The sequence below is a fragment of the Poecilia formosa genome, unplaced genomic scaffold (genome assembly GCF_000485575.1).
Source record: "Poecilia formosa unplaced genomic scaffold, Poecilia_formosa-5.1.2 Scaffold475, whole genome shotgun sequence".
Taxonomy (NCBI): domain Eukaryota; kingdom Metazoa; phylum Chordata; class Actinopteri; order Cyprinodontiformes; family Poeciliidae; genus Poecilia; species Poecilia formosa.
This window is the reverse complement of record NW_006800414.1, coordinates 301,180-318,848: the sequence shown is the minus strand read 5'-3', so window position 1 is coordinate 318,848 and position 17,669 is coordinate 301,180. Positions and strand designations below refer to the sequence as shown.

At 39.3% G+C, this 17,669-nt stretch overlaps 1 protein-coding gene across 4 annotated transcripts in view; it reads right to left on the bottom strand.

Moving 5' to 3' along the window:
* Positions 1-120: 120 nt before the first annotated feature.
* The window catches only part of LOC103156352 (casein kinase I), a 29,413-nt gene continuing 11,864 nt past the window's right edge, over positions 121-17,669 (bottom strand). For 3 of the 4 annotated variants that reach the window (XM_016664271.1, XM_016664272.1, XM_016664273.1), the window contains 4 exons: positions 16,698-16,778; positions 5,855-5,956; positions 2,360-2,466; positions 121-1,121 (listed from right to left, as the gene is read on the bottom strand). In XM_016664271.1, coding sequence (XP_016519757.1) covers positions 1,067-1,121; positions 2,360-2,466; positions 5,855-5,956; positions 16,698-16,778 — 345 coding nt within the window. In that variant the 3' untranslated portion in view covers positions 121-1,066. The remainder of the gene's footprint in view (positions 1,122-2,359; positions 2,467-5,854; positions 5,957-16,697; positions 16,779-17,669) is intronic. The other variant, XM_007578357.2, reaches the window with a different exon arrangement.

Below are 17,669 nucleotides of genomic sequence, written 5' to 3'. Positions count from 1 at the left end.
CAAAATATTCGATGACTGCATCACTAAAAGCCACAATTTAGAAATATGCAAATGCAGAAATATGGAAAAAGAAAAAGACTAATTCAAGAACTACCAACAAATAGAAGGTAATCTAACATGTTTGTAGTCACTTCAATAAAGATAGCTTTTTATTGTGTTTTATTTTTTAATGGCATTACCATCTCTCCATCCTCAAACTGAAAGAAAAAGAGGGAAACCAAAAGAAAAACTTCAAAAGTTATTTAAAAAAAATACATTCTGAGGATCACACTAGAAGCTACAAAACAAACTTGAACAACTCAGAAGGAGAAAAAAAATGAAAAGAGAACAGTCTTATTTTAGTTACAACTCAAAGTCAGGGTAAAGCATAAATCTGACATAAACATCTTTTCTTAAGTTCTGAGTTTTCTGGTGGTTGTGAGGGTTTCCCTTGATGGTGAATGAGGAATGCACCGAGCTCGGCCCGTTCTACAACCGGGACCAGGCCACTCGCTGTGCAACTTCTTTCACCCCAGGGAATAAAAACTATGTGCATCAACTGCATCTCTGTCCATCAAGTCTCTTTATGATGAGCTCGACAAAATGTGCAGCATGATTTTTGTGTGCGTGTTTTGTTTGCACACGTGGTCTCTGGATTCCATGCTTTACAAGTCCTCTTGTCTGGATCTCCTGAAATACACTTGTCTTCTGATCCAGTCAGTAAGGAAGAACACTCAAAAAGTAAAGAAATCAGTCAGTCTTCCAGTGGATTAGCTGAATCCAGTCTGATGATTAGCTTGTATAATCTGTCATTTACTCCTTTATTGTCCCAATATGTCCACTGCTGGAACAGGCGGCATATTTGATGCTCTGTGGTGAAACGGAAAAGGCCTTTCAATGTCTATACAGCCCAGAGGAAACTAGCAGACCACCCGCTTGTCACTCCAGACTAACAAGGGAACTGCATGGGTACAGGAGAGGGCTAAACAGAGGAGGAAGAGTTCAAGAAAAATGGCTTGAAAAAGACATCAGGAAGGGGGATTAAAAGATGACAAAGAAAAGACCAAAGGTTTCTCTCTGGTCTCTTTCACTTGTGTCTCTGTAGTGCTTTCCTCTTCCTCCTCTTAAAGAAACAGCAGCACCTGAAAAATACAAGTCAGTTCAGAAAGATTTCCACAGCAGCAGCTGCTTTATGCTCACAGGGAACACAACTTCACTGAATTTTGATATGTCTTGAAGTGACAGGCCAAAGTAGATCTACTTTGGCCTGTCACTTCAAGACATATCAAAATTCAGTTACATTTAAACAACTTTACAGTTTCATCTTTAGGAACTTGCAAACAGTAATTTTATAATCAAATCCACTGATTACATTTTTTTAAACAGTTGGAGCTGATCCAGAGCTGGAGCAGGACTGGTGCTGAAGGCGGGTCTGGGGTGGTATGGAGATCACCTCCAAAGCACGATGAACTGATTAGAGATGCCAATCAGAGTCCAGCAATTCAATGTCAAGTTTTAGGACCACAATTCAATTCAGAAACTGTTTTTGATTGAGAAACCACATTTTTTACTCAAACGGTCCTGAGTTTCTGTTTAAATTATGTGACTGACAAGAAGAAAAAACTGTGTAAACAAATAGAACAATTATTTTTTAAAATTCTATACGGTTTTGTACTGTATCAAATTTCATCCGTTTATATTTAAACAAAAATAGGTTTGTGCTTAAAAGTCTGTCACTTAAATTACCAGTATTTGGTTAGCTTAACTTCCCTGCTTTTTCTTAAATTAAAAAAATGAATTACTCAAAATATAAACAGTGGCCGAGTAGGAGCAGCAAGGACTTGCATCTCAAACAGATTTTAAAATAGATTTTTGATTATTTTTGAATCAAATCAAAATTGCCAGGAGTAGGATTTGCAATTCTCTATGGAACTGATTTTTTTTCTGCACCTCCACCACTGATGTTGTAATTTATGCAAAATGAGTAAATATTGAGTACATGGACAACCTTTTCAGTAGTCCTATATTTCCTGATTTAAAATCCTTATTAATTAATTAACTTTGGAAATTAAATTAACCCCTTAGCTGTCATGACACCCGTGTTCTCATGGATCTGTTGATTAACATGGAAGCGTTTTGAGGGTGGCAGTTTAGGGGTGAAAAAAGTAAAAGGAAACCAGCCAATAATAGTTTCTCTACAAAAAGACAATTGTTCAGTAGTTGTCTCTCCACAGAAACACAAAAATGTGATTCATCCTATATAAACATATCAACATAAATAATCAATTACAATCTAAACAAGAACATAGGAGGACGACCACAAAGGTTGAATCAAAGAAAGTACAGACTGAACAGTGTGTGTATATGAGTGTGTTCTTACTTTATATCATCAGGAACTTCAACCTCTGCGTTGGCTGTGATTGGTGCGTTAGAATGTCCCGCAGTAGGATCGTCTGTATTCAGCTCTCCATTGGTCGAGTTCATCACCTGGAGGACAGAATTTTTGGAAAATCTGGATGAGCACATCATCTCATCCCTCTTTTACTCAGTGGCAACAAAGCAACATGGTCAGTGCAAAAATAAAAAAGCAATTCTGCCCATCATTACCTGTGAAACTGGACAATAGGGCATGCAAGAAGCAGCAACTAAACAACATGATCAACAGTGTTTCCATGGAAATCACTATGTGATGTCATACATCAATGAAGAGTAGAAGATTTAAGGTGACACTGAACAAACAATCCTTCATTTTCTTTGTAATTAAGATCAATCAGTAACTGTTGCTTTTACTAATACGAGGCACGCAGAGAAAGTGCTGTTCTAGCAGAAACATCCTATCATCATAACTCAAATACTACATCTCTATCTAACAACAGAAATACTCCACCAACACAAGCATGAAGTTCTTCCATTTGTTTAGCAAGAAAGGCTGGATCATTCAATGACTTAATATTGACACTCAAGGAAAAGTGCTTTATGGATTCAAACAAATCATCCTTTTTTATCTTAACGGACTCAATAATTCTCAAAGTGAACACATCCTTGCTAAAATGCCAGGTTTTAAAATCCTTTCCAAATTTCTTCTACATACAATGCAGCAATACCCCTGTACAAGTGGAGTGAAAAACAAATCTGATATCTGGAATCTGAAGCAAGTAAAGGAGCTCCTGCAGACAATGTCTTACTTTTCTCTAACTTAGAAAGTACTCCTGGTTCAGTTTCCTTTTTGTATATCTGCTCTGTCTTCTCCAACACCCAGTCAGTCATGGCAGATGGCTGCTCATAGTGAGCCCAGTTCTGCTTCTGCTGGAGATTTCTTCCTGTTAAAGGGGGTCTTTTCCTATTCACCGTCGCCATATGCATGCTCGGTATCAGGGATTGCTGTAAGGTCAACGACGCAACGCAAGTGACTGTCTGTCTCTGCATGCTTATCCAGGAGGAGTCATTGTTGAAACTAGATAAAGTGTTAGTTTAGAGATGTTTGTGTGTGCTTTTTATTTTGTATGTTTTGCTTGGAGTTTATGAAGTCAAGTGTTTGGTGACCAGTGGTGACCAATCTGGGCAGGGTTCTATAAATGAACAAAAGTAGAAGTTTTATGTGCATCACATGCTACAGAAGTGTTTTATCCTCATCCTTATACCATATAAGGGTATATTTTTGTGTTTAGTATTTGCCTACTAAAATAGGCAACTATAAGCATTTTTAGAGCGGATCTCAAGGCCTTTGAGAATTTTACCTTTTTGTGGGCAGCTATGGACACTATAGGTCCACTGTATTTTCTACAGAGGCATGTCAACCATTCATTGAGGCTGCTACTTTAAAACGGCCACTTTCTGCCGCGAGAAAGTAGACAAAGGAAGACTAAATGTATGATGGTAAATTTGATCTGTTCACAGTTTCAATCTCTGTTACAGAATTAGACTTGAAAATTCAGTTCAAATTCAAAAATACTTTATCAATCTCAAAGGGAAATTAAACGCTGTTGCAACTCTAATTATCCAAGGTTCTGCAAAGAGTTGTTGTAGATGCTAATGGATCTCCTGGAGCAGTCTGTATTACTGCAGATCTGAAGAAGCCTCTGACTGAAGACTCTCTTCTTTGCATCATCATTTCCAGACGTTCCACAGCCATCCCCAGAGCAGAACCAGCCTTCTTTATCAGGTTGTTGAGCGCTTTTAGGTCCCTGGTTCTGATGCTGCTGCCCCAGCAAATGATTATTGTTCAGTCTGTTGTCCAGATAAACACCGACTCCACAACCACCACTTCTCTCACAATGGAAATAAGGTTTGATCTAACGCTGTTCCTCCTGAAGTCTACAATCATCTCCTTTGAAGATGAGATGGTTGTTCCTTCCATGACACAAAGCATTCCACCAGGTCTCTGCCTTTTGTCCATCTCTGATTCACCCGACAACTGCAGAATAATCGGAGTATTTCTGCAGATGATAGAAGTTGGACTTTTGCAGGAAGTCTGACATGTACAGAGTGAAAAGGAATGATGAGAGTACAGTGCCCTGTGGTGCTCCTGTGCTGCTAACCACCTGTTCAGACACGCAGTCCTTCAATCTCACAAACTGTTGTCTCATAAAATGTTGGCAGTCTTCTGGAAATGTCAGTTATGAGAAGTATTTAATTCTTACCCAGAGACTGACGCTAACAGTAATGCTAACAACAATAACCACGAAAACAGAACCATCATTATTTAGATTTTATAATATTAAAACCTTGTTATATAGCAACTGATTTCTAACTCACTATAAATAATTAATGATGATGTTAAAAAGTCGGTCATCCGGGAGGGACTCAGAGTAGAGCCGCTGCTCCTTCACATCGAGAGGAGCCAGTTGAAGCTCGGGCATCTGGTCAGGATGCCTCCTGGACGCCTTCCTGGTGAGGCGTTCCGGGCTCGTCCCACCGGGAGCAGGGGAAGACCCAGGACACACTGGAGGGACGATGTTTCTCGGCTGGCCTTGGAACACCTTGGAATTCCCCCAGAAGAGCTAGAACAAGTGGCTGGGGAGAGGGAAGTCTGGGCCTCCCTACTTGAGCTGTTACCCCCGCGATCCGACCCCGGATAAGTGGAAGAAAATGGATGGATGGATGGATGGTTAAAAAGTCTCAAATCAAACTTTGAATGCTGGTAATTTGTGCAGAGAAATCAGGTCAGAGCATTCCCAATGCTGGACATCGGAAATTGGCCATAGATCTCTGATTGATGCATCATTAGTTCTGTTTCATATCAACACATTTCACTGTTATGATACGGACAGTGAAATGTGTCATGTTACTGACATGTTAATGACACCAATGTTTCTTTAATGAGCTGGCCATTTAGTATAGAACAACAACACTACCTCCAGATGTTGAATTTAGTGTTTTGTATGATTAAGTGATTCATAGGTGTTAATGTGTAGTTGCATAAACTCTATTCTTTCTAAAATTGTACAAAAACAAGACAAAAAAATCCTTCCAATCCTTCCTCTGGCTATTTCTCAGGACCACTTTAAAAGATTTACAAAGTAAATTGAGAAAAGTCGACATAAAAGAAAAAGTTTGCGAAGTAGTATGAGTTAATATCTGGGCAGGAAAATAATTGTGGACAGATCAAGGATATGTGGTGCATACATATATTATGTGTGTGTGTATATATATATATATATATATATATATATATATATATATATATATATATACACACACACACACACACACAATTCTGAATTTCTGTAGAAACACCCCCATCTGTAGGGATAATTTATTATGCAAAGATACTACCTCACAGTCAGCCTGGCTCCAGACACAAGAGGGTCATGCAGACAGACAGAAGTAGGCAGACAGACAGAAAGCCAGCAGAGCTAACCCTTCCTCTCAGTACCTGGACAGACCCGCCCAGCCTATCAGCAGTGAGGTGGGAGCCCAGCAGCTCTTGGTTGGTGACTGGAGTGGGTTGAGACTCACTGCCTTTCCCCTCTGGAGACTAGAGGAGACAGGAGGGCGATCCCAGGAAAACAGAAACGTACATGGAGGAGACACAAGAAAGAGGGCGATGTAGATGAGTTAGAAGAGAAAATGAGTGGAAGACAGAGGAGTGTTGAATAAAAGTGAAGCAAAAGAGTCGAAAGCATGAGGCGATGAAACACAGGTGAGAAAGGAGAAAAAATTGGAAAAAGAAAAAAACAGTGAGTTCAGAGTCAGTATTTGGTGAAAGAGACACAGGAGGAATTCAGTACAGTATGTTTGCACTGATAAGTGTTCATGTGTGAAGCTTCATGAAGAACACACTGGAGGTTCTACAGGTTAGTGAACTCCCAACTTGTGCAGTGCCGACTCAGTCAGGAATAATGTCAAGGAAAGTAAAATGGGGATGGAATGGCTGAATGCTCCAGGCTTTGGGTTTATCTAAGACCCAGTTCTTCCTTCACCTTCTCACATCCAGTACCTGTCCCAAAACCAACACCCTCACAGAAACACAACGACTGACAGAGATGGGAGAACCTTCATGGTCCCAGGCTTGAACAACAGCAGACTATCCAACTGTCAGCCATCTGTATGAAAACACTGATGCAGCCCATCCAGCAACATTCAACAAGCCTGCCTCCTCAATGCAGATCCAGACATCCCCCAGTATAAGGAACTGTAATACACTTATGGGGCAACAGGATAGTAAACTCAGCAGATGCATTTACTACGATGGCGCTGCAAACACATGTGGAATGCGTACTCCAAAACACACAAACACAAAAATCAAATGCAACAGAAAAACTCTGCAAACAAAAAAATGCTGTAATAACAGACGATTGAAGCAAAAATCTGCAACCACAAGAAATGGAAGCAAAAGGGAAAGTGCAGCAAATGGTAAAAACAGCAAGTATGAAAATCTGCTAACTCCACACCAACAGAAAGGCTCCAGACCACCAGGGGGAGGTGACAAACAAAATACATGGGACCAGGACCACACTCTCAGTAAAGACAGGGTGTACATAGGAAAGTTGGAGGAAGAAAGAAAAGGTCTGTCATGTTTGATGTCTTATTCAAACATGCAGCCTTTCACAATATTATAGAACAGCAGCATATTTACATAGTTAATATTACCTACTCCACTTTACTCCTAGTGGTCTGGACCGCTTCTGTTTTGTGAAGCAAGTTTTTAGCATTTCATATTTGCTGTTATTTTTACTATTTTGCTTCCATTTCCTGTAGTTGCATAATTTTTTGTTGCATTTATTTTGTGTGTACCATTTGCACCATTCAAGCATTTGCTGCAAATTTTGCTGAATCACATCTCATGCCACACAAGCCCAAGTAGGAAAACAGACTTATACCCAAGCACAACTACTTCCACTGCTAATAAAACCCTCCTGGCAATTTGCACTGACCAATTTGCAACTTGCTTAGGAAGGAATTCAATCATTTCATTCTTTGAGTTTTGATAGTATAAACCAGTGGTTCCCAAAGATTTTCTGGGCCCCCCATGGATTACAATAACCTCCCTTCCCCCCAAAAAAGAAAAAGTAATCAACTGAGCACACACATTGTTCAACCAGACATAAACCTATACACATATTTTGTTTTCAAACTCCATTGAAATTTATTTCACACTTCAGGTTGCAACAAAACACACTACAAACCATCTTTACAATGAAACACTTTTGTGTAACTATTTTTTTTTCATTCATCCATACGGCCCACAAACTGGCATACATTTGCTCCCTAATATTTTAATCTGAAAATTCAAGACTCAATTTTCCATTAAATAACTTTCAAAATACAAAACATANATTTCATTTCATTTCATTTCATTTCATTTCATTTTTGTTCTTTTTTGATCTGTACCATAACTCTAGCCTGTCAACCAATGTGCCAAAATCAGGCGATCTAATTCACTTTTAAGTTTTCTTTTCAAAGTATCGTACAGTTTGGAGAGAACCTGAGAGTAAATGGCAACCTTTTTAGCATTTTTTGCAATTTATTGCTTAGCTAAACAGAGCTACTACATGACTGGATCGTGCCTTTACTGTTGGTTAGGGGGTTTTTGTCAGGTTTTTTTTAGCTTTACAACAAAAAAGTCTGCTCTTGTTTGCTGAGAGTCTGAATTTTATCTTAGGTTAGCTCAAAGATTTTCTGGGTTCCACTATGGGTTACAATAAAATCTCCTCCAAAAAAGAAAAAAAAACAACAAAAAAACAAAATCAACTGGGCACACACATCGTTCAACCAGACATAAACCTATACACATATTTTGTTTTCAAACTCCACTGAAGTTTATTTCACACTTCAGGTTGCAACAAAACACACTACAAACCATCTTTACAATGAAACACTTTTGTGTAACTGTTTTTTTTTTTCATTCATCCATACTGCTTCCTGCAAACCCTCCCCTCCCCCCTCTGCCCCCCTACAATGGCACTGCGCGCCCCACACTTTAGGAACCACTGCTATAAACTATACCCTAACCCTTTCAAAGAAAAAGTTTAGAAAACATCTGGGGTTGTTGAAGGATGATATGCTGCACATTATTTGGCCACACTCTCCTTTCTAGATGATCTCTCCTTCGGTACCAAATATCAGTGTCAGACTTCAGATTCTTGAACCAATAAAAAGAAAAGCTTTCGACAAGCAGTCATTACCTTACACTTCATCCCCAAACACAGACATACAACTTCAATGGGAGTACTAGTTAAACTGAGGGTTGCTTTGAAGCCATCTTCAGAGTGAAGGTCAGAGGGAATCCATCACAGCTGGCTCATTCTTGGTTAATTAAATCCAGTTTCTCTAATATGGAAGTGTTTGTAGCAGGCTGTTTATCCATTAATTAAAAAGGTTGCTTAAAAAGCTGAAATAGAAATTCTGAACTTCAGTTATAACATGGAGACCATTTTATAGGAATGTTTACATTATTTTCTGGCAACATAATGGGTTTGTGTTGTGTACCAATTTGTCCCTGATGCTTTTCAGTAGCTGTTGACAGCAATTTGCTCGTATACCAAGTAATGAAGGAAAAATCAGGTGTCAAATGTATGCCAGTTTGAGGTCTGGCCCACAAACTGGCATACATTTGGTCCCTAATATTTTAATCTGAAAATTCAAGACTCAATTTTCCATTAAATAACTTTCAAAATACAAAACATAAAAGTTCAATAAAAAAGAATGAAGGAAGTGCAAAAGGAAGGAAGGAAACAGATGAGAAATCAGATTAGTATGACAGTAGGGAGAAAGAAGGAAAGAATTCAGGAAAGTAAGAAAGGATGGAAGGAAGGAGACAGGAAGTATATGAGGAAGGACACTGAGACTTGAATGGGGAATAAAGTTTGGAAATGCAAACATTTTTTCATACTCATTTCTCAAAAACAACTAGACAGGTGCAGTTCTATCTGGTATATAATCAATGTCTATGAAAGGAGCAGAATGGCTGATAGAATGTCACTCAGACTGGCACACAGTGGCCAGGTCCAGCCTGACCAGTAACCAGCTTTACTGGGTACCTGTGCTCAATAAAGACTCATCACAGACTTTGACTCAACATTTTTGTGAGAGAGAGAAAAAAAAAAGAAAAAAAAAACTAGGATGAGGAACAACATCAGCTGCCAGTGAATAGCTACTGAAACTACAACAACTGCAGATAACTGCAGTTGGCATCTGATGTTTGTAGCACAATTCTGTGTTTCAGCCGTGAGGATGAGGAAAACACCCATGAACACAGTTCTACAAAAGAAAAAGAAAAAAGTTTTAATTAGGCTCCTGGTGAGAGCTTGGAAAGTTGAACAATTACATTTTTTAAAGGTTTGTGTTGGCTCTAGTGGCCTTTATTTGAAAGTAGTTTGACAGGAAACAGGGTAATGAGAGAGGGGGAAGACATGTGGCAAATGTCGCCAGGCCAGGAATTGAACCTGCGACTACCGGCACGAAGACTAAGGCCTCCATACGTGGGTCGTACTTTGCCCCTGCGCCACCACAGCAACAATAAAAATTTTAAAGATCTTTTGAGTTTAGGAGTGGAGAGGCTGATTTGTTTCCCCACTTCTTGCACAATGTCAAGAAACAGAAATGTACAGGAAATGGATTACTGAATGAATGTTACTGTTAGCTTTTACACAGCCACTGAGAGCCTGGCTTGGTGACAGAAATGCCTGTATTTGGATTTATCAGAGTGACAAATTTTGATCTAAACCATAGCAGAAAGACTTTCATGGATGAAAACTGACTGAATTTTGCACTAGTTCAGTCATAAACACTGTCTGACAAAGGACGCGGGTCTATGTGAATAAGACCTGGTTTAAACATCAAGATTTGAAAATTCAAAAACTGAGAGACCCTTCACATGGCGATAAAAAAAATCTAGCATTTAGTAGGTTTGGTCGTACAGTGTGTGATGCCCAGCCGCAGGGACACACCCAGCGGGATTCACCCTGGATTTATTCATGATAACAGGATTTCTGCTTTTTGGAGCTTGTGGATTCCTGGATTATCTACAAATTTGTGACGGACTTGGCCGAACTGGCGAACACTCGGACTGTTGGTGTGGACAGAGACGAGGACTCTAAAACTCACTAACGGGATGGAATTGATCTTGGAGAAGTTGCTAGTTTCGGTTCAGTGGAACGACCAAACTAATTTGGATGATTGGGAACTGAGATGTATCGGAGAGACTTTAGGGAAGACTGAAATTTATAATCTACCCGACCTAAGACATTCTGTTTCTGATTTGGCTTTCCCCATGTGGCCTTGGAAGGGCTGCATATCTCTAATCTCCTTGAAGATATGTAAACACAGCGCTCTTCTCTCCTCACCCCCTCCTGTATCCATGGAGTTGCGAAGCTGAATGCTCCTAAGGACATCATTCCTTGATAACAACACCTCTATCGGACTCTGCCAGGAGCCTCAGCAACCTAGTTTCATGGCCCTTTGACGTCACTGCCTTCACTCATGCCTTTGTTTTGCCCTTTGTTGTTGCCATTTGCCCTACTGTGTCCTTACCTATTTTTTGTTTTATTTTGCTAGAAACGGTGGAGTACTCCCTATTTAACCCAGAAAAGGATTATTTTAGTTTCTTAGTAATATCAGAAATTGTTGAGTACGCACTATTTAGATCAATATTATACAGCCCAGAAATGGAATTAGAATTAGAATAACTACGAACTTGGAATCCAGAAATACTTAACAGAAACAGTCACTACTTAGTTTCTATTACTTTTAACCCAGAAAAGGATTTAGATCAGTCACTCTTTATCTTATTTTATCAGAAACTGTAGAGTACTCACTATTTAGAAATGGAATTAGATACTTAGCAACCCTGAGCAGGAGCACCTAGTTTACATACTTTAGAACATTAGATTAGTTTTCTTTCCTCTTTTTTTTCCTTTCCTTTGGTTTGTTATTTTGTATGTATTTCCTTTTAATTCATGTAAAGCACTTTGAATTGCCTTGTTGCTGAAAATGTGCTATATAAATAAAATTACCTTACCTCACCTTACATGGCAGGAGCAACACACCACACACAAACCCATTTCACTTACCAACATTCAGATGTCAGATGGAAAAACTCTCAAAACCACTTGAGACCAAATATGAGTTCAGAGCAATGGCGATAGATTGTGAAATATATTTAACAGAGAAAAAAACAAGACAAAGATGTCTCCAACATCCACAGGACATTCTGGTGCTTCCTGGCAAGTTGTTTTGTTTTCTGTGTATCTTAGATTCCATTCTGGATTTCCGTCACCGTGCTTTCTGATTAGCTACACGTCACATTCAACAGGCTGGGTTCTCATTTGTCATCAGGGAACATCAAATACACACTGTAATATCAGGCCAAGACAATCCAACATGTGAAATTTTCCAGATTTTAGATCACAGATCACCATCCTTCTGAGAAGACGAGGTCACTCTTAACACACGACAGGACTCTCTTTGGATTACCTCTAGAGCCATCCTAATAATTGGAGTTCGGTTAAGACCTTTGGAAAGGGAAATCGTAACAGAAATCGGCATGAAATCCTTGCCATTGTTTACTAGGTAATACATAATTCATCCAATCAGAAGGTCCACATCAGGGTTTCCCCCCAGTGTATTATAAGCCTGGCAGCTCGCCATGCCCGGCTCTGTCTTCCCTGTAAAGTTTATGTATGTGTTCCCAGTTGGCCGATGCATTAGTGGTTAACGAACCGGCGCTAACCTTATCATGCAGGTTCAGCCCAGTGAGGAGATTTCATGCTCTCCTCTGAGTCACGCATCACGCTGGTTTTATATTATTTTAGTATTACTTTTAGTATTATTTTTCTGGCTAAACGATGCAACAAACCATATCAAATGCTTTGTCCACTTAGTCAGCCAGAGTTAATGAGCACGGCCGCGCGGATATCTGAGAAACTATAGAAACAAACTTGAGCAACCAGAACAGTTTATGTGACGCTATTAAAACTCAACAGACAGAAATTGAAGAGCTACTAAAGCCACATTAGCACCACTGAATTAAATCTCCCCTTTGTTGCGCATCTCTGCCCGCAGTGCAACTGATTTAACTCATCATGCAGGGCCGGTCCAAGGCTGTATGAGGCCTGGAGCAGAATCTGACTTAGGGCACCTCTTGCTGCTGAAAACATCAGCACCTCTAAAAGCTTCTGTGTTTAGAATAAGTGAAATATGGCAGAGTGGGAGTAGTTTAATTGGCCAACCTAAAAAACAATCAGTTATAATTGCAGATTACTAATTTGTATTTGTGAACAAACAGAGCTTAAACTCAAAGACTAAACTCAGCATCAGATTGTGGCTGTGGTAACAAAACAATTTAATTATGAATATTGTTCTTTGAACATTTACAAACTAAACTTGCCAGTTCCTTAAAATCTTAACATGCATGGAGTTTGCATGTTCTCCCTGTGCATGGTGGGTTCTCTCTGGGTTCTCCGGCTTCCTCCCACAGTCCAAAAACATGACTGTCAGGTTAATTAGCCTCTCTAAATTCTCCCTAGTTGTGAGTGTGTGTGTGCATGGTTGTGTGTCCTGTCTGTCTCTGTGTTACCCTGCAACAGACTGGTGACCTGTCCAGGGTGTACCCCGCCTCTCACCCGGAACTTTAGCTGGAGATAGGGAATAGTACCTCCTGACCCCACTAGGGGACAAGGGTGTACAGAACATGGATGGATGGATGAATGAGAGTGGATGTATGGATGGGTGGATGGATGGATGAATATACTGAAACTATTAAATCAAATTCAGCAGCATTGATAATTCCAATAAACAAATGTTACAATTATTAATCTGTGGTCTGTGTTAAAATATTAGCATTTATGGGCCCCTGAAGCCCTGGGGGGCCTGATGGAGCCACTAACTTAATTTGGATTAAAACAGAGGTTCCCAAACTGTGGGGCACGCCCCCCCCCGAATGCAGGGGGGGGGGGGAAGCGGTATGGATGAATGAAAAACAAAACAAAGCAAAAAAACAATGATGAATGCTGTGCGCACTGTGTGCGCTTGGGGGGGGTCCGAGGGGTATATATAGGGTGTAAGAGGGAGTCTCTAAGAATCTCCCAAGAACCCGCCCACCCGATGTGTGTTATACGGACACACATCATATAACAGGAAGTCCGTGCCCCGCACCCACCACCACCACCACCCCGCCCCCGCTCACACACATTGTTCAACCAGACAGCCAGAGTCTAACTCTCCCTATTTGTAATCCATAGGGGGGGCCAGGAAATGTTTGGAAACCACTGGGGGCCCAGGAGAAAAAGTTTGGGAACCTCTGGATTAAACAGAAGTGCAAATAATTGATGTTCATTTTAATTGTATTTTTTGATTAGTTGTTTTTAAGACTAGTTGTGGGTTTAAATAGCTTTTCAATGGCGATGTTTTCCCGTAACATCTAATTATCCGATAATATTTTTACTTTTCCTGTCAACTTTCCTGTCAACTTAACACCCTTTAATACAAAAACACGGTGGACCGCCAGTAGGTCGCCTCGGTTCCTCGACCACCAGTTTTCTGGGGTAAGTCCTGCACATGACAGTTTGCTCAGACAATGAATTGAAACTCCCTTTGCCATCCCAGCAACCACCACCAGTGATCCCAGGAGCAACTGGTAGTACTGCATGCTTTCCCAACCAGCGCCAGTTACAGCATTATAGTTTCAAAACAAACCCACAAAACAGAGGAATCCTCTAACTTGCTGACCAGACTGCTGTACTACCTACGCTAGCTCACCGTTGTGTTTTTGTTTAGTTTTTTTGCTGATGTCACTAGTTAGGCTGAACAAATTTGGCACTAACTGTCTGACTTAGTTACCATGAATTAAGATGATAAAAAAACAACAACAAAAAAACATTTTTCTTAGGTTCCATTGAACCTGAGTTCTGCATCTAGAAAAATCTTGCTGATGAAAGTTAAGCAAGTTATTCTTGCTGAAAAATAATAATGGAAACCAGAAGGAGAAATGAAAAAAGAACACAAAGCATTTTCAAGCACAGTCAAAGAAGCTCTCTGAAGCTGACTGATATTAGCAAAATGAGAGAGTAGTTCTATATGAGCAGTGCAGTGTGTCTTGTTTAACTACTACAGAGAAAATCTCTTTTTTATGGTTTAAGATAAATGATGTTAAACCATGAATTAGGACTACAACTAAGGATTCTTTTAGTTATTGAGTATAACTAAACATAATGAGAATACAAAGTAAAAAAAGAAAAAAGTACCGACTTAATTATAAAGCTAATCATTTAAATGGACAAAATGATGCGACAGATTCAACTTAAATAAAATTGTGACTTAACATGTTCGTCTTGGACTAGCTTTACAAATAGAGCTGCTGGAACAAAACGCAGCGTTTAAAAATAGGGTTTCTTAATGGGGCCATCAAGCTCCTTGCAGACTCGGTGTTCTGACTATCCGTCATACCTTGTCAATCCAGCATACCTTGTGATAATGCGCATGCACACATCGATGTTACGTTTCTTATAAATCCATCATACCTGTAGAAGTTTTATTTTGTGTGTTTTATTTCTCAGAAGCTTACGGTAAAAAAATAAAATAAAATAAGAAAAACCTAGTTATTTCCACACAGTGTCCAGAAAGAGGTGCTGTTCTGCTTGTTGCCGAACAGCTTCAGTCAGCATCCAGCGTTATTCATGAGCTTTTTTAGGACATATTCCGTGCAGTTTTCTAAAGAAGTATTAAAATATTAAAAAGGTAGATTAGCTACAGGGACAAAATATCCCATGGGAGACTAAATTTGAAGTCAAACAGTATTTGTAGTAATAGTGACGCTAAACGGGACTAATGTCTTGTTTACAGTTTGGCAACGATACTTGAAACAGCAAAAGTAATTTATGTTAATATGTTTGATTAACATAGCAGCTTAATTAAATAAAATTTACTGTAAACTTCTGAGAAATAAAACACACAAAATGAAACTTCTACAGGTATGACGGATTTATAAGAAATCTACTGAGTAAGCGGTATGTGACGTAACATCGATGTGCGCATTACCACAAGGTATGCTGGATTTACAGGTATGACAGATAGTNTGGACAAAATGATGCGACAGATTCAACTTAAATAAAATTGTGACTTAACATGTTCGTCTTGGACTAGATTTACAAATAGAGCTGCTGGAACAAAATGCAGCGTTTAAAAATACTGTAGGGTTTCTTAATGGGGCCATCAAGCTCCTTGCAGACTCGGTGTTCTGACTATCTGTCATACCTTGTCAATCTAGCATACCTTGTGATAATGCGCATGCACACGTTGATGTTAAGTTTCTTATAAATCCATCATACCTGTAGAAGTTTTATTTTGTGTGTTTTATTTCTCAGAAGCTTACGGTAAAAAAATAAAATAAAATAAAATAAGAAAAATCTAGTTATTTCCACACAGTGTCCAGAAAGAGGTGTTGTTCTGCTTGTTGCCGAACAGCTTCGGTCAGCATCCAGCATTATTCATGAGCTTTTTTTAGGACATATTCCGTGCAGTTTTCTAAAGAAGTATTAAAATATTAAAAAGGTAGATTAGCTACAGGGACAAAATATCCCGTGGGAGACTAAATTTGTAGTCAAACAGTATTTGTAGTAATAGTGACGCTAAACGGGACGAATGTCTTGTTTACAGTTTGGCGACGATATTGGAAACAGCAAAAGTAATTTATGTTAATATGTTTGATTAACATAGCAGCTTAATTAAATAAAATTTACCGTAAACTTCTGAGAAATAAAACACACAAAATGAAACTTCTACAGGTATGACGGATTTATAAGAAATCTGCTGAGTAAGCAGTATGTGACATAACATCGATGTGCGCATTACCACAAGGTATGCTGGATTTACAGGTATGACAGATAGTCAGAACACTGGCCGTACGCTGCGGCACCGGCACCCATTCTTCTAGCGCCGCCCTGGGATTAGCGCTCGCTGCCCAGACTGACTCTCAAAACTGGGCTACTCACTGGCTTTGAGTAAGCCGACGAGTGACTAAGGATTCTTTTAGTTATTGGGTAACATATCAATTATGCAGAATGCATTTACTCTTTGTACAGTTTTGGCTTACTTACTGCTCTGAATATGTTGTTCTTTAAGCAAATGGCCTAATTTTGAGTCTATATGCTTCAGTTAACGATTAATCGATTACTATATTAGTTGACGATTATTTTATAATCAATTACTCTGATTAACCTTTTCAGCCCGTCTGTGCACAACTCTTACCTAGTTCTGTATTTGTTCTCATGAGCGTGTACCTGGTTTTTGGTTTGAGGTGCTTTCTCCCGGTTGCTTGTCTGAAGTGGAGTTTCAGTTGCCACAGGACCAATAGGAGTCGGCTAAACACAGAGAGCAGGAGGGAAAAATCACTGTTACTGTGTAACTTCAGCTGACAACATGATTATTTTTGTGTAAACAGAGGGGAGCTGCAGTGATAAAGCTGCTGTCACAGGTTTGAGTCCCGCATGCTTTCCCCTCTCCCATTGCCCACTTTCCTGTCTGATCACTCTTATATAAAGGTCACTAGAGCCAAAACGAAATCTTAAAAAAAAAACTAACACAGGCCTACATATCACTACAGGTATTTTCTGTTAGCTAGAACAAACGAACAGTGAATATTGTTTATTCTGATTTCACACACTGCCAAAAGCTTGGGCCAATCCAGCTCTAAGAAGCTTTCCAGGAACACAGAACTACTTCCAAAGGCAAAGAAAAAGAAGATTCCAAAAGCTGAATGTTAATCAAAAAGTGCTGAGGCATGTTTATCAGGCTGATGAGGACGAGTCAGGTTTATGCAGGGCTGAGCAATATGGTTTACAAATAAAAAATCTGTAATTTATTCATGCCAGTGCAGATTTAATCAATGTTTTTCTTGCTTTCTTTTCTAATAACAATAAATTATAAATGAGAAAAACTATTTTCAAAAAGGGGCTTTTATTTCAACTATGGCTTCTGTGAGTTGTACGACACAGTACTGAGGCCAGGTCAAGAACTTTTGTTTAAGTACAAGAATATAGTCATAATATTAGCAGAATAAAGACACACTTTTACCAGGAAAACATCTTAAAATTACGAGGAAAGACTTGTGGGCTGTTCCTCAAACATATGAAGTCACAGGTAGTGACAGCATTGCTCCTACCTGGTAGCCCTGTACCTTCACTCTTTCATATTCCTGACAAGACTGCTGTCCAGATGGTGCAATATATTTAATCTCATTGTACATATGTACA